This window comes from Choloepus didactylus, chromosome 12 (assembly GCF_015220235.1).
Source record: "Choloepus didactylus isolate mChoDid1 chromosome 12, mChoDid1.pri, whole genome shotgun sequence".
In the NCBI taxonomy this organism is placed as follows: domain Eukaryota; kingdom Metazoa; phylum Chordata; class Mammalia; order Pilosa; family Megalonychidae; genus Choloepus; species Choloepus didactylus.
Genome location: NC_051318.1, coordinates 60244364 through 60262821, shown reverse-complemented (window position 1 = coordinate 60262821; position 18458 = coordinate 60244364). Strand labels below are relative to the sequence as shown.

At 33.8% G+C, this 18458-nt stretch overlaps 1 protein-coding gene across 3 annotated transcripts in view; it reads right to left on the bottom strand.

Annotated features, from left to right (window-relative positions):
• Positions 1 to 18458, bottom strand: part of MYCBP2 (MYC binding protein 2) — a 377400-nt gene that overhangs the window by 51634 nt on the left and 307308 nt on the right. For all 3 annotated transcript variants that reach the window (XM_037800441.1, XM_037800440.1, XM_037800439.1), the window contains 7 exons: positions 15230 to 16873; positions 14115 to 14284; positions 13047 to 13291; positions 10835 to 11002; positions 6259 to 6416; positions 4828 to 5027; positions 3806 to 3955 (listed from right to left, as the gene is read on the bottom strand). In XM_037800441.1, coding sequence (XP_037656369.1) covers positions 3806 to 3955; positions 4828 to 5027; positions 6259 to 6416; positions 10835 to 11002; positions 13047 to 13291; positions 14115 to 14284; positions 15230 to 16873 — 2735 coding nt within the window. The remainder of the gene's footprint in view (positions 1 to 3805; positions 3956 to 4827; positions 5028 to 6258; positions 6417 to 10834; positions 11003 to 13046; positions 13292 to 14114; positions 14285 to 15229; positions 16874 to 18458) is intronic.

Sequence of the window (18458 nt, the reverse complement as noted above, 5' to 3'; positions counted from 1 at the left end):
GGTGAACTGGATTGAAAGGAGTTGTTTAAAGGAACATATCCCATAGATCAAGATTACAAATACAGATAGATGTTTGCATGGTACACTTCTAACGTATGACATTAGTACAGAGAGTTGACAACAGAATGGTACATGGAAAAAAATCTATGTTTTGCATACTAGGGACTCTAATTAATAGGAATACCTTACCAGGATCACACAAATACTAGGGATAAATAATTAAGGGCTAAAAAGAGCTATGAGGTGTTTTGGGTCATGAGAATTGTTTAAAATGGAGAATGATGAAGACTATACAACTAAGTGATGTTAATGTGAGGTATGGATAGATTATCGTGGACATAATATATGCTATGTGAACTTAGGAACCCCCTACTTCATATGTCAGGCCCTCGATCTTGATGCTTGCTCTTGTGAAACTTATGGTTGTAAAAGGAAGGCTAAGCCCATCTATAGTATACCTAGGTGTCACCTCCAGAGAACCTCTTTTGTTGCTCAAATGTGGACTTTCTCTCTCTAAGCCCAACTCTGCAAATAAATTCATCACCATCTCCCTAAGGTGGGACAGGACCTCCCAGGTGAATGAGTCTCTCTCACAGCATGGGACACAGATTCTGGGAATGAGCCTGATTCTGGCATTGAGGGGTTGAGAATGCCTTTTTGATCAAAGAGGGAAAAGCAAGTCAACAAAATAAGGTATCAGTGGCTAAGAGATTTCAAATAGAGTCGAGAGGTTATCCTGGAGGTTACTCCTATGCAAGCTTCAACTAGATATGCCAAATGGCCACAGTAGGATAAGCCCAAGTCAACAGTATTCCTGAAAACCCTAAAGAATACCTGGATCCCTATCTGACACTCTCTGAAAGTTTCACTCACTAAGTTTAGTCTTCAGAAACTTAAATCCTCCAGAGAACTCCTATATCAGCTAAGTCCCCAAATCCAGAGGTAACAACCTCCTCAAGAACCTCAATCAGATGTGTCCCCTTTTTCCATAATGTCAATATCCTTTTTCAACAAGAACAAGTTTGGGTGGTCACTGCCTAGACATCCCTGAAGATTGGGAAAGTGATTAAACTACAGGAAGGGGTAGCAACAGACAAGATGGAATTTAACAAAGGATTATGAATACTGAATTTCTATATAATTTTCTTTTTCTTAGTTGTTAGGGTACTAGAATAGCTAGGAGGAAAGAACTGAAATGGTGGAACTGTAACCCATAGCATTCTTTGAAATTTGCTCCATAGCTACTTGTTAAATTGTAAGCTGAAAGTTACCACCTTTTTGTATATATGTTATATTGCACAATAAGAAAATAAATGAAACAATGGAACTGTAACTCATAACATTTTTGGAAATTTCCTATACAACTACTTGTTAAATTGTATTTTGAAAGTTATTGCCTTTTTGCATGTATGTTATAATTCACAATAAGGAAATAACTGAAACTGTGGAACTGAAATTTGCTAACTACTTGTTAAACTGTACTTGTAAAGTTACCACTTCTATGCGTATGTTATATTTCCCATAAAAAAAATAGCTTCTCCAACTGGACCTTGGCTAGTATTTATTCTATCTTCTACACTTCTACTTTTAACCTTTCTATATTCTTATGTTTTAGATGTGACTCTTAGAAACAGCATCTAGCTTTTGTTTTTTCAATTTTATTCTGACAATTTTTATCTTTTAAATGTAGGATTTAGTTCTCCACATTTTAATTTGGGTTTATTTGCAACTTCTTTTTTTGCATTTCTTTTGTATCACTTTTTCCATTTTGTCCTCTTTTGATTTATTTATGTCATCTGCTATGATTTTGGAAATGATACACTCTATTTCTGTTCTTGATTAGTTACACATACTTAACGGCATCTAATGCTAATAAAAATCTTTATCAACCTCTTGAACACTACTAACACCAATCACCTGCCTCCTGGTGTATTGCTGTCTGTATTTTCGTAATAAGTTTTAAAAATCGCTACCATAATATATTACTTTTTATACAGTCAATGTATATAGTCCATGTCTTTTAATTTACAATGTTACTACTGAAAATTCAATTGTCATTCTCATTGCCTCTCCCTTGAACATAATGTTTTTTTACTTGTGGTTGCTTTAGAGATACTCTCTTGATTTCTGATGTTCATTTAATTCATTATGATTTGCCTGCCACAATTTCTTTTCATTTATTCTCCTTGGTGTTCACTGGACTTCATGATTCAATGAACTGTGATCTTTAATCAGTTCTGGAAAATTTTCAGGAATTAATTTTTCAACACTTGCTCCTCTTCCATTCTTTCTTCTCCTTCTGGGTCTCTGAATAGATAATTATTACATCTTCTCATTCTATCTTTCATTTTCCTTAGCAACTCATAGTTTTAAATCTACTTATTTCTCTGTGTTGAATTCTGGATAATTTCTTTAGGTCTCTTTTACAGTTAACCAATTTCTTCACTAATCTGCTGTAAAATCTCAGAACTGATTTTTTGTCTGCTATTTTTAATGTCAACTATTACATTAAAACATAATTTTTACATGTTTTATTTGGTTCCTTTTTAAATTTGTCATTCCTTAATTTTTCTTACATGGTCATATTTTAAAGCTTCTCTTTTAGCTCTTTCAACATATTAAATACAGTTATTCTGTATCTACACAGGTACTTACAACCACTGAAACCATTGAGGGGTCTAATTCTGCTGCCTATTGTTTTTCCTATTCTGGCTCCTGTCTCCTTGTTTCCTTGTGGGTCTTAAGAATGCTGTTTGATATCTATCTTACTTTAACAGGCTGCTATGACAAACACCATGTATGTGTTGCCTTAAACAACAAGATTTATCGGCACACAGTTTCAAAGGCCAGTAGTCCAAATCAAGGTACCGGCTAGAAGCCTTCTTTCCTCCCATTGTTGGTAGCATTCTGGTTGCCAGCAATCTTTGGGTTCTTTGACTTTCCCATCACAGGGTGATGTCCTCTCCTTTTTCTTCTGAGTTCTGTTGACTTCTTTCTTCCAGCTCCTCCCCATGGCTTTCTCTCACTCTGTCTGAATTTCTCCTCCAGTAATCCAGATTAAAACCCAACACCTCAATCAGTTGGGCCATATCTTAATTTAAAACAACATCTTCAAGAGAACCTATTTACAATGGGTTCACACCCATCAAAATGTGGACCAAGACCAACAACGCACCTAAACTGGGGTACATAATTCAATCCACTACAGTATCCTTGGACATTCATCATAAAATGTTAAGCATTAAATTTTAGGTGACTGAGAATAAATTAAATGCTGTCATGCTTACTCTTTTACTTTACAGATATGGAAATTGAGTCATTCAGTAACAATGGGGGTAGAAATGTGGTTAGAGCCCAGGCTTACAGTGTTCTAGCTCATTGCTTTTATCGTTAGACAGGCTTTCTCCTACAAAATCCAGGTTCTTCTGGCAAAACAAATATTTCTGAAATTTCACATCCATAAATAGTATCATTTTTACCCTCTGAAGTCTTAAAGCAATGTTGTAAATTAGACTGACATGCTGTAATAATGTTGCAGTTTATTTTTAATAGTATACAATTTTCAGGTGACTACCTCATGACAATGGTGATTAATGAGAAATCAGGTTTCTCATTAAATCTGATGAAAGTGTCTTCACTACAGACATAACTTTCACTAAGTATAGTTGATACTTTCCTCATTACATTAAAATTTCTTTCTTCCCTTCAGGTAATATAGTCTCATGTATGTTACTGTACTATCTGAAGATGGTTCTACTCTTCCATAAAAATATGGACAATTAAAGCAAACACAAATCTCACTTACTTGTTCTGTATTATCTTTGTTTGTTTTATTTTCCTCATCCTCTTCTTCCTCTGGTTCCACTGGAGCAGGTGTGAGTGATGCCACAAAATGCCACAGAATATCATGGAGAGAAGTTGTTTGGATGACATTACACAGAAGCCAGTTGAAAGCCTGAGTAAATGACGGTTAAATGAGTCCAAGAGAAAAAGAAAATATATCTTATGAGTAAAAAAATGTAGGGCTAAAGTCAGAAACAAAGTACATCTATGGAGTAAATGTTTTAAGGATAAGATACTAGGAAATATGACCTTAATTTTATGGAAAGCACACTGAACTTGAAATGGTCAATTTTGGTATTAATTTTTAAAAAGCAAAAATATTAATAATGATAGGGAAAATAATATTTCTGAAGTGCATTACCAAAATACTTTTCCAAACCACTTTTAATCTCAAAAATTCTTAATATTAATTTACTCGAGCACATTTTTTCCAACTCACATTTGGTATCAACATCAAGTTTTTTAAGCTCTTCACAAGCTACCATTTACTTACATATATTTATATTGCTCCCACTAATGAAGTAGCAGTTTATTTATCACACAGATGATAAAGAAAAAAGATATATTCTGCATACAGGCCTGTGATACACAGCAATTCTGTCATTCTCAAAGAATGAAAACTAAGAAGTTAATACTGGTAAATTTACAACTCGAAAGCCCTACTTCTCATCCCCTTTGCATGATTATTTTACTAACTGAAAATGACATTCTGAGTGCAGAAAGATTAAAGAAAAGATAATCTCAGAATTCAAATAAAGTAGCAGAAATAAATTTGAGTGCTTAAGTATGGAATTCTAAATTCATTTATATTCATAAACTTAAGAGTTTAATTTTGAAATTTTTATGTGAACAGGATATTTTCCATTGGCTACTATGCCTCTTAATTTTTTGTAATTTCTGTTTGGTAGGAAAATAGCATCATAAAACAGAATCAACACAATAAGTGGTTTGACCAGTCAATCAACTCCATTAATATATTCATACCTCCATGGCAAAAACTCGACAAGCCGATTTCCTTAAGGCCTGTTTCATAGCTATTTCAAGACCTTCTAGATCATGATGCTGTATAACGAAAGCTAATACTGGCCACTGGAAATTTCGTTCTCCTTTGGAAAGAGAGCTGTGGGCTGAGATTAGCCGGGAAAGCTCAGGAGATGGATGTCTCAAGAGGGAAGAACCAACTTCTATTTAAAAGAAAGAAAATCATTAATTTTCATAGGTAGTCCATAAGATTAATATATTTAAGATGATATGGAATTGAAAAGTTAACAAACGTGCAACTTTGTTTGGATATTTAAAAATTATAGTATTAAAAGTTTTAGGAATGGATGGTGGTAATGGTGGTGATGGTAGGAAACACTGTGGATGTAATTAATGCCACTGCATTGTACACTTATAATGGTTCCATATATATAATATGTGTGTGTGTTAACACAATAAAAGTTTAAGAAACAGTATCTAGCTTAATTATTTTAGAGCCTTTTTGCTTTTGTACTTGATGCAAATTATAACTATTTCAATTTCTTCTGAGGAAGAAACTGAAGATTTAGAAAGATTAAATATCTTAGTTTCCTAAAGTCATACAGCTCTTAAGCTGTAGAGGTGGGTTTTGAATTCAGGGCTGAATCCAAAGTTTAGGCTTTCTAAAACACTCTAAAAGCTAAGTGATTTTTCCTCAAATGCAATCTATGTATAATCGCTATCATTTTCTGAAGAACTGCTCTATAACAAAGGCATCTCAATAAGAACTCAAAGGTATTTGTTGAATGAATCTATAAATTGTGAGGGATGCTCAATATCTTTCCTGAAGGTCTTCCAATAATAAGATATGTAACTATCTGCCTATACATTTTAGGCCAATTTTCATTTTATTAAGTGTTCTATGTGATAATCACCATACTATTGTTTTTTCTTGAGTTTCTTTCTTTGTTCTTGAGGCAAAATCCCCCAGCCCCAATTTGAGGTTGTGGATACCAACTGGTCCAAATTATCTAGCTCTTTTACTGATTAAGAGCTATTTGTCTCTCTAAAGTTTTATCATCTATTCAGAGTGGTGGAAGCTGCAAGAGTGGGAAGATAATTGTGAATGTCTGTCATTAGAACTGCTGGTTCATTGGCTTAGTGGAACACATAATGGTAGCAAGATATGGCTTAGACACCTAACAGGAAAGAATATGAAGGGTCAATTTACTCTTGAAGCATCACTGGATGGATGTCTCATCCAACTGTAACATAAAATTTAGAGGCACACTTAGGCTGTGTCACCTAAAGGAATACCTATCAATTTATAAATTAAGTCTTTCACTTCAAAAACTACATTTAAAAAAAAATCTGCAAATAAAACCATTTTATTATTTTTCTTTTTCATTTTTAGTAGTTGGATTACCCAATCTTTCATTTTATTTTTATACTTACCAGTGTCTCCACTGTTAACTCTTCTTCTAGGAATGGCCTTAACTCGTGCAGGTAAAATGGAGTGTTGTTTATCATATTCAGAAGCAACAACTGAGTATGATCTTTGGAAGACAGTTCTCTTCGCCAGATCTGTATCAGTTATGGGACTAGTTTCTAAACTGCAGACAGAACAAGGTGACAGATAAAAATTTGGAGGAAAGGTGAACAAAGTGCAACTATATTTTATAGAAGTGTAGTCAAACTTGACATTTCATGTGGGAAACCAAAAACTCAAAACCAACTTGATAATCTCTCATTAAATCAGAATTTGGTCTTTTCAAATACAGTTAACATTTTTTTAAAGAAATTATCTTGATTAATTTTTTATATTTGTAAGTTTCTTAAATTGATTTTACATTTTAAATGAAAAAGAAAGAAAAGGCATCAAATGGTCTAAGCTCCTTTTAGAATAAAAAGCACATGGTAGTGGAATTCATGCACCATATTAAAGAAAAATCAGGTAGATATTCATTAATGGTGTGGAATAGAAAGCAAATGAATATGTATATACAGAACCTTGATAAAACTGGAAATGAACATGATTCTTTTTTTTTTTTTTTAATACTTTATGTTCCATAGGTTTCTGACTCTAGGGAAATGTCATCCAAACCCCTTTCCAGTGCATGGGCACATCGAAGTATGATGAGAGGTAACAGACTGATTTTTCAGCATCAGTGTTATACTTACATTGTAACTTAATGATTTTCATTTAGGCTTAAGTTAACTGACATCTTTTCTATTTACTACAACATCATTAAAATCATTGAAAAGGTACTTTTCTTCACTCAGATGTTAAAAAAAAAAAAAAAGAAATACCTTCCCTTATTTTATTCCTAAAACAAATTTACTAACTATTCTTTTCATGTGTTCTTTTTCCTGTTGCCATAAATCCCTCAACCCAAATTGGGACATTTTTCCTCACTTTGGGTCATTAGAGTTGTTTTTCTTCCATCATTCAAACCAGTTTTGAAATCCCGTGTCCCTCAGTTAAAGCTTACATATTTTTCTAACAAGTGGCTAACTCCCTAGGTATTTTCTTTATTTACCATCTCTCAAAGCTTATGCACATCCTTGCTTGAATAGACTACAAATCTTTACATGTCTGATTGGGGATACATGTGCTTAGATGTCATTTTGGTCTGTTTGATTCCATGAATGACTAGAATATAGGGATTATATGATCATAATTCATTTTAAATAGGATGTTACTATAAAGCACAAAACATATTTGCTCTGCTTTCAAAGAAATTTCATCTAATTAAAAAAATGAACTATTGCTTAATTTAAAAATAACATTTTGATAAAAATGATCATGTGTGTTGTAAAAAAGTTCAAGCAACACAAGAAAACCTAAAGCAAGAAGCAGAAGTGGCCATCATTGACTGTAGATAAACATAATTCCAGAAATTCAGTTCTATAGTCATGGAATCCATAGCTGTTTATGCTTTGTTCTATATTTAATGTAGAATCTTTCAACCTCAGCTCTATTTACATTTTGGGCAAGCTACTTTCTTGTTATGGAGGGCTGTCTTATGTACTGAAGGATGTTTACCAACATTCCTGGACTCTTCCCACTAGGATGTCCATTACATCAGTCCAACTATGACAAACAAAAACGTTTCTAAACATTGCCAGATATCATCTAGGGGGCAAAATGTTATTTAATGGATTCATTATTCATCACCAGCTTGAGTTATTCATTATTTTTTAAATCCCTGATCACTAGATTTTGCTGTCAAGTTTTTTCAAGAAAAGTTCAAAGGTGCTACATTCCCTGAATTATTGTATGCTTGAGAATGTCTCAACCTGGTTGAGTGTAAAACACATGGGTCACACTTTCTTTCCTTCAGGATTTTTTAAACATTATACTTATGTATCCTGGCACTACTATATTTTCACTATTAATAGTGTAGTTAGTCTTTGCAACATGCTTTTCATCAATCATTTGATTCATCTGATTAATCATTTGATTAATTTGATCAATCCATGATTAATCATGAACTCTGTAGTTTTTTTTTTTAATTACAGTAATGGCACATAGGTGCTAATACTCCCAAGATCTTTTATATTTGAATATGTCTGACTGTTATTGGGTAAACATTTTAAGGTAACATTTCGTTTCATTCAGGCTTTAGATACATTGTTTCATTGCTTTCTCTTTCATTTGAAGTTGAAAGTTCACAAGTCTGAATTCAGTCTACTTTTGCAGATGACTTGTTTTTTCTTCTGCTGTAATACTTGAAAGATTCTTATCATTTTTCTTGGAGTTTCAATAACTTAAGATATTTTGGGTGACCTTTTTATAAAAATTTCCTTTTAATCTGGAAATTCAATACTTTTTTATTTGGGGGAATTTTTCTTATTTTATAGTTTTGCACATATTTTCTACTATATTTATTGTTTTTTCTACTTTAAAGATACCAGTTATCCCCCTTTGGATTGTCTTGTTTTCCATAGGCGCTGTCTTCTCTCTAACTGCTATAATCTCTTGGTCCTTTTTCTCTTTATTCATTGAAATTATCTCAAAACTTTCTTTTCAATATTTCAGTTTGTCCTTAAACATTTCAATTAATTCATTAGTTTTATAATGGTGCTGTTTTGGTCTTAAGTCTGTCCTATTAGCTCTATAATGTACGTTTTTACCTCAGTCTCAAATTTGAGCTTTTGCTTTATTCAATTTTTGTCATTATTAAGTTTTCCAATATCACAGAATACTTATGGGAATTTTCTTCTTTTTCTTGAGATGAGTTTTCCTCCAGATAGGATTATGTTGGCTGACTTGTGTTTGAAATACTATTTATTCTGATTTGCTAAAGCTTAAGGTGGGCAGCCCTGTCTGTATCTTCTGTTTGTTTTGATACAACACAGGTGGAATTTTCTAGACTTCCTTTCCCACCAATTTGACATCTGTTAAATTCCTCTACCAGAGGAAAGTTGACATTTAGAAACTATTCTATGGCAGGGATCATTCCACCTAGTTGGTTATATAGCCTATTTTCTGTGGCAGGATTCCCTGGGACCTTGGGTTATTGCTTGGCTTCATCATAGAGCTGTAGAAAATAGGATTCCTTAGACGATTTCCAAACTCTGCTGTGATACTAGCGATGATGCTAGGGGCTTCTACACAAGAAGGTTTTAACTTCACTTTTTCTGGGATTTCTGTTAATCCCCTCAGACCATTCTTCTCTAAATTGGCAGAATTTGATTTCTCAGTATGGTTTCTAGGGGTGATGCAGAGGTACATCAGAATTTTCTGTTTCTTTTCAGCATCACTACTTTTAGAAATTTATGGCAATCTGTGCAGTTAGAGCTGGTAAATATTTTTTCCTGGTTTTTACTGCTTTGTCTGTCTGTTGTTAATTCACTGGGTACTTAGGATAGGAAATAATATGAAACAGTTTCATTCACCAACTTTACTTAGAAGTTCGTGTTACTTGATTTTGATCCTAATGGGTAATAATAACCCTTTGAATGACATTTATCAAATTAGTTTCAAAATTATTTCCAACTTTTTAAAAAGTAAATCTCCTTTACATATACTTTATCACCTTTGGTGATATAAAAGGCAGTACTGCACTCCTTGGAGGAAATTTCAAGAGCAGATATAAAAAAACTTTGATGAATAATCCAGGGTTGGGGAGAAAGTTGACAAATACTTTTACTGGAAAAATACTCATTTGGATATATAGGCTCTATTATGCTTATTAAAATATCTATTATATTAGTTTATATCTGTATATATTAATACAGTGGCATATTCTAATAAGCACATTCTATCTTTCTTAAACAAATTTCCTCCTTTTGCTGACATTTTCAAAGTTATTCTTGCCTGAAAGCTTGATGTCATCTTAAATCTATCATTTACATGATCTAATCACTGAATGACATTGATTTTTCTTACAAATTATCTCCTTTATCCATCTTTTTTTTTTTCGTAACCACTGCCAACAAAATCGAATTCCATATACCTAGCTGAAATTCCTGATTAAGTTTATTGCCTTCTCAACTGACACTGGGAGACTATCTTTGCATTTTTATCATATTCTTCCTCTCAGTGGATTCCTATTACTTTCTGCATTACATTGTCATGCTTCTGTTCAGTTTTCAAGGAACTCTTTACTCTGACACCACCATTCCCAAGTGAGTAGCACTGTAAGCAATAATCCTAGAAGTCTGGGATTTTTTTTTTTTCAGTACCATTTCTTCTATGAAACCTTCTTAAGACACTGCCTCAAAGTGATCTTTCTCTACTCTGATTTACTACAGTGCAAAATGCTTTAATATCTTATAATGTAATCTTTTATTACATCATCAGTAGATCCTTTCTCTTCAGCCAGACTGCTTCCACCATCAAAGACTTTACCTTATTCATATATGGATACTTTTTTTTTACTGCTCTAACAGCAGAGGTAACTCAGTATTCTTCCTGAGACAGAGGGATTTATAAAGAATACTTTTACAGCATTTTTTTCTAGTTCAAAAAGTCATTCTTCCACCAAACACTGGTCATTCAACAAGGAGGACAGAACTGAAATACCTTGGTGGCATAGACTTCATATTGCTCTCTGGTTCTTCAAATACACTAGGACTTGCATCAGGAGTTACTGATATGTATGGGGCAGGTACAGATGTTGAACGCAGGTATCTCATTTCATCCTGGAATAGGTTGTCATCTTGATAGCCCACAAAATTTTCATGATGATGCCTGCATTAAATCAAATCCAATAACTTAAAGTATGATGGCAACACAGATTCTCTCCATTTTTAATCTCCTTCGTAAAAGAAAAACCAGCACTTGTGAAGTATTAAATTAATATTAAATTACATACAGATGTAGAAAGATGGAAAGAAAAGTCTGATAATTTTACATACAGATGTTCCCAGGTATCACAAACATTTCAAATCCACAATTGAACTCATTTTTCTTCTTTAGGGAACTGTTCTGTCTTCCACTATTTTGGTGAATGATTTCACTAAATATCCTGGTGCTTAAGATAAAATACTTCCGTGTTGTAGCAGGCTTACTCCTTTAACATCACTAGTCACTCAAATCTATGAATACTAAGTTTCCTCTTACAACCATTCTCTCCTCTCATTCTCTATCATCACTGCCTTCACCCAGGTTCATATTATTTCTTTCCTGAACTATTGAAATATAGGTAGCCACCTATTTTTGTAGGAACATACATGAGTCAAGCATGAGAAAGATTAGACTTATGAAATGTTCCATGGGTGAGGGGGTGTGTCCATTCCCAGAAAGCTAAAAATATAAGATCAGCAATTATGCTGAGTATTTTTTTTTAATTTGTTTTATAATTTGGTTCTTCCTGTCTCAAACTGGAATGAAGATTTGCCAACCTAAGTTCACTGAGTTGTCTGACTGAAGCTAAAGATCTGTTGCATTTGGCATACCTGATGATTTCCACCTGGTTTCAAATGTATTTAGTCTCACATTTTAATTTTTGCTTCCTATTCACTTTATTGAAATAGTAAGTATAAAATTTAAAAAATCGATACTATGCTATACAAAGAGGGCAATACTTGCCAAAATGGAAGTGTTGGTTGGCAAGCCATGTCAGTGGCAATATCTCAAAATCATCATTTGTCAGTTAATGAAAAAAATCTGAATTTGGTATATGGAAGGCTGTTTTAGAGTGTCAGTGTATAATGATAAAAGTATAGGCTGTACCACCCAAGTCCAATACAAGAAAACAATATAACAGTGTGCTATTAATAGGCTTCTCCATCTTTAGTTATGCCCTTTTACCCAGTTTCCACATTAGTAGCAAAGTGATCTAATTGCAAACCAGTTCATGTATGTCCCTGCTAAAAACCGTTCCACTGTTTTTTTTTTTTTTGCTCACGGGAAATAATCCTCAGCATGCACTACAGGGACCCACAATACCTGGCCCCGGGTAAGCACTTCAGCAGTATTTCATGTATTTCCCATAGCAGCCAATGCTTTCACAAGCCTCTAATTCTTTAAATGTGTAATTCTTTTTCATTTGTGTCTTCACACAAATGGTTTACTCTGTCGGGACTTGTTTTCTTCCCATCATCTGCCTGACAGATTTCTATTTTACTTAAAAACTGCTAAAGTGTTGGATCTTTCTGGGAAAAAAACTTTCCTGATTTCCCTGGCAAGATTTGGGTATTCTTAATCTTTTATGCTCTAACAACATTCTATACATAGCTATATTATAGTACTCTTCACGTAATATTTTAAATATTTTATTTACTTGTTTGTTTTCCTACCAGAGAGTGAGCACATGGAAGCCAGGATTTTATTATATTCATTCTGGTATCTTCAGGGGTTAGCACAAGGCTGGTGTTCAGGAAAAGCTAACAGAATAAATAATTAAAAAAATGAAAGACGTTTGTAGGGATTTATCAGTTTCTTTCCATTTTTGCATTTCTCACTATTAACAGAAAACCTACCAAAAAGTAAAAGACAGTTAAAGCTTTATTTCTAAGACATATTTTGTATGAATAATAATACAAATTGATAGTGTTAGCATGGGTTTTTAAATACCTACTCCCATAAACTGTGTACTTTACCAGTCATATGGGAGTCAAGTACTTCAGAAAATTTGGAGGTTTCTTTTTTTTTGAGGTTTCTTTATTATACATATTTTAATATCTAATGTAGTTGTGGTTTTCAGAGCAAATACTGAACAACTCCAAGATATTAATCAACAATAAATGTTAATCCAAAGGTGATTTACAAAACAAAACAAAACTTCTATTACCTAGCTAATGTCTGCAGGTAGAGACATGGCATTTTAACAGGAAGATCTTCAGAAATGCCCTCTTTCACACAGGGAAGTTGAGATTGAAATGGTTTTGCAGGATGGTAACAGAGGATGCTCGGTTCCGCTGCACTACTCAGGGACAACAGGAAGAGTGCATTTGCTTTAATCACCTGGTGAGCTTCCATAGTGGGCAAGGCACGAGGAGTTTTGACTTGCATTGGCTTTCTCCTAGACTGTTTGACCTGGCAAAGAAAAATGCAAATTTGTAGTGATCTTGTCAACTTTATGTTTAAAATTTTAATTTCTTGAGCTAAGTATTTTAAATTTCTAACAAAAATTATTTAACACTAACAGAACTATTTTATAATGATGGTATTTTATCAAAAACAATATTTACATAATACTTCTCTTGAACTGACTGAAAGTATTTTATATTGAACACAAACTATATTTTCTTTCCTTGGAAAAATTAAAAATCTAACTAGTGAAGTCTCAATGCAATCAAATTTTTTTTTTAAAAAAGAGCAAATAATGTGTGTGTGCATGTGTGTGTGTTTGTATTCAGCAAAATTTTTCAGTTGGGGGTGCTACTAGTGTGAGTGATCTTGAGTTTCCATGAGTCTTACAGCATAATTAGGGATCAAGGGAAAAAGAGAGGAAATGAAGAGGAGGGGGAAAAAAAAGAGCCAAAAAAGAAGTAAAGTTAAGAGAAAGGTGAAGAGGAAAAGATGCATGTATGTGTAGAGTGGTAAACAATTAACAATAAATAATAACACAATAAATATTAGTCAGTGAGGCATATGTGCCACAGGTTGTATTATCCCCAGATATAATTAATTTTTATAATAAAACATTTTTGTAATAAAACATTTTGTAATAAAAATTAATTTTTGTAACAAAAACAGCTGACCCAGCACAAATACTGTTTGTATTTTTTCCATTATAAAACTGATTTTTAATATCAATTATGTGATGTGTATCTGATATAATGATACAAAAACAAAAATAAATCTAAAAGGCTTATCTGTATCATTAACAATGTACACCAGAATGGAATAAAAATACCTTCTCCCTTGCAGCGGCCTGTTTTTCGCGGAGGTATTTTTCTCTACAGCGATCACATACCAGATACCAAGTGCTTCCTCCTATGCCACCATCACCACAGTTACCAGCCCATCCTCCACAAAAATGCCCAATGCTATTGTAACCTTGTCCACCAGCATACCGGCCACAACCTTGAAACAGTAACAAAAATAAACATTTAACACTTTAAGTGGGCTTAATAGGCTGATCTGTACTATTTATGCAATAATGACAGATTTATCTTCTCAAAGTAAGGAAAATATCAAAGCAAGTATCTTGATGTTTTCTATTTCAAGCTATTAACCATATCAGAAAAACAGCATGCTGGACCCAAAAAATTCAGTAAATGATAGCCCCAATATCAGAGATACTCTATTTCTTTACAGGCAGTTTAAAAGAAATACAAGATATGGGCACATTTAGCTTTACGTAAGTAAGCCAATAAAATTCTACAAATATAATAGGTATAAGCTATTCTGTAAGAATGATACATTTTTCAAGGGATCAAATATTTTACAAAAGGTTTCAGGTATCATATGTAGAAATATTGTGTATCAGATGTACAAAAATATTTAACAATATTCAGATGAGTTTTAGAATACTAAACATTCTAATCATTTACCTAAAATGCAGATTTTTGATCAAACCAATGATCTCACTTCCACAGGAAAATACCCAGAGAAATCAAGATAATCTAATTTAATTTGCAATTTTTAGCAGGGAAACACTAAAATCAAAGGAGACTTAATATTGGGATCTGCTCCAAGTGTATGCATGTCATTATTTGTAACGTGTAAGTTACCCTAATAGCATCCTTGAGGTAATGCACAAAATATTTCAAAAATTTTAAAATATGATACACTAAAATGAAATAGTGCTAAATTGCCTGACCAACGACAATATTATAATTACCTGTTTTTCACAAAACCTATATTGATAATCTACTTCAAAAATTACATTTACAATAAAAATTAGTATAAATTCTGGGCAACAGTTTTCCTATACTTTAAGATAATTCATAGAATAGCTCAAGCTAAACATGACCTGTCTCATTAAAGAAAAAAAAGTACCTCTATAGTTTCAATAATACAGTTTACCTGGGTGAGCTTGTCTCATGTGATACGTCACTGGGTATGGATGTGATTCTCCACACAGCTCACAGATGGTATCTTTCTCTGGTCCTCCTACTGCCAGCTGGGCCATCTCCCCAAACAAATTACCCCTTGGCCTAACTTCTGTCTTTTCTTTTTTCTTTTTTTCCTTTTTGGCCTTCTTATTCTCTTTTTCACACTCTTTCTTTTTAAGGACTGCACAGGAACCAGGACTTGGAAAAATCATATTCTGGGAAGCTGCTTTGATAGTAGCTAAAGAGATGTCTTCCCAAAAAGCCACTAAATGTTGTAAAGTTAAGGGAAGAGGAGATTTAGACTTCATTGTGTGATGCATGGACATTTCAAAAGTGGCTTCAGTCTTCCCGTCCTCACATTTTTCATGCAGCGGTGGTTCCTTTAGCATAGACAATACCTTATTTTTGTTGATGCTACCCATTTTAGATATATCAGGTCCATGAGGAGAAATATTAAACATATTAAGAGCAGATGATATTTCCAATGAGTGTCTATTTTTTAACTTGGTTTCTTTTTCTTCTGTAGGCTGCTGGCTATTTAAACTACTCCTTATAGGAGCATGTTCTTTAGAAAGTTCAGGATTAAATTTTAGGAAGGAAGAACAAGCCATTGCATCATGTACTATGCCTTCGTGCCAAAGGAAAGAGGCAAAGACTGCTCTGGCACACTCAGCCACAGAAGGAGACATGGCTTGCTTGGCTGGTTCTAAAGGTTTGGATCCATCTCCTTTGAAAAGAAAGCTAGATTTTTCCTTTTTGGGCCTGGTGTGCCTATTAGCGCATTTTCGACTTATTTTGGGGGATGCTCTCATTTCCTGTTCATCTTTCAGTGGTGCTTTTCCTATGCTGAAATGAACTTTATTTGCACCTTCATCCACACTCTTAAATTCACTGCTTTCATCACAGGTACTATCTGTTAAACTATTTGTTTTTAAAGTACTTGAAGTGCAGACTTCAACTACCTCACTGTGAAGGTTTTCTTGTACCACATGGGGAGAGGGAGCTCTATTTTCAGATCCAGGGGAACCTTTAGAATCCTTGGGTACTGGTTTTAATTTTGGTGATGTTGATCGTCCCCTTAGTGGTTCTGTGAGGGGCATTTTCTTCTTGCGGAGGGTATCTGGATCAAGTGTGTAAGAGTCTGATTTGGAACGTTCCCGAGGAGGATCAAGTTTTGTCTTAACAGGAGCAGTGCTTTTTTGAGGTAGATTTTTATCATGTGGTGAGGAGGAACGGGGAGAACTAGGACCAGATGGGCTAGACCTATTGGCTGGGAGAGTCTTTGGCTTAGGAGATGATGACCGAGAACCTGGTCCTGGGGATTCAGCTCTAAGGTTAGAAGACATCCTCCCATCAGATTTTAGTGTCTGTAAGGTGTTGTGATTGGGGGACAATGACCTACTATGAGAATCTGACCTCAACTTTGCAGTATCAGATTTTAACATGAGGGATTCACTAGCGGATAAACCTTCCATATTCCTTGGTTTCTTTTGATCAGCAGTAGTCCGGCTCATACGTCCGTCAGGTTTAAGTGCTCTGCTGTGTTTAGAAGACAGCTCTGATTTTCCTGATACAGACACTGGTCTAGAAGATGTTGAGACATTTCCCCGGTCACCTGTAGGGTCCATTTCATAGTGAAACATGTTAATAAAATTATACTTTACTGCAATTGAACACTGAAATAAAAAAAACATAGCTAAGAATGTATAGTTTGTTTTAGAAAAATACTTGAAGAATAAATGAAAAAGGGAAATATTTCTCGTAAAATTTATATTAACTCACTACAAACTATTACCACCAAAACTGTTCTCATGGATGCAAAAACAGACTGAACAAATAGTACATATGCATTATTATGAATTATCAGTGAAATCTGAACCTCAGCCATAGTATGAAAAATAATAGGAATTTATAAATTCAGTGAGTAACTAGAAAAAGGACCTAACTTTGGAATAGAGAACTTAAGAAAACATATATATATTAAAATACGAAGTGGTAGAGCTAAATTTCCAGGATAGTGATACCTCACACACTTACAGTAATGGTGCAGGTCTTGCTGAGTTAGGAAACTGTCTAAATTTATATAAATAAATTTAGCATTTTCAAGTATATAAATAAATACTATAGGCAATAAAGAGCTGCTCAGGAGACACCTATTTTAATGATTGGATAAGAATAATTTATAACTAACATGAATGCCCTGAAGCTATTATTTAACTATATGTGATCCAGAGAGTCTATTATTTATAACCAGGTTTATTCTAAAAATAATTTGCTTAGTTCATTAAATTAGTTTAGAACTCAAAACTTGTCTCCCTTGGAAAGAAATGGGATGGTAATTAGGCCATAAGAATTAGTAGGACTAGTCTGAATTGTGGATCCTTGGAACAAGGAGTCAGAATGAGAGAAAAAAAACAAAATCTATCCCTTTCCTAGGCAAAGCATCATGTATTTCTAAATGGATACCATTACTTTTTGGCTTCCTGGCCCCATTCAGTGTCTCTCCTTCCTACTATTTTATCCTTTCCATTAAGGCACAAGAGCCAGGGTATCTTTGCCCCCTACTAAGTATTGCAACCTTCAACATTACCTTTCGTCCCCAAAGTAAAAACTCCTACTCTTAGTGTAAGTGATACTAGTCATTAGGAGGAAAGCAATCTGATTGAAGGGATTCAAGTGGTATGAAAAACTGAAAATCCCTATCTAGTAAATGGAGATGAATCTGTAAACTGGTTACATCACAGTTTTTTTTTTCTTTAAGGAAAAGAGATATGAAAAGACTTAGATAATGTAGGAAAATGTTTTTTTGCTTGCTTATGTATGAGTCCACGTGTATTTAAGTGTTTGTAGTCACACTCTAGTTACCTGGTCAGGACAGAATTGCTAGAATCTGCCCTCCTAATATAAGGTCCATGAGGACAGACATTTTGTCTATTACTCTTCACTGATATATTGTTAAGAATGAGTCCTGGAATACAGTAGGTGCTCAATAAATATCTGTTCAATGAATAAATAAGTAACTATTCTGAACATAGTGCTCTTTAGATTCTTGCGGTAATTTATTAATCTATCATGAATTTCATTTATCATACATGTGTTCTCTATAACTACAGTATAAGAGACTGGGCTAAATTAGGAAAGAAAATCAGAGAAAAAATCATAATATAGAAAAAATTCTAGCTACTGATGCTGATAAAAAG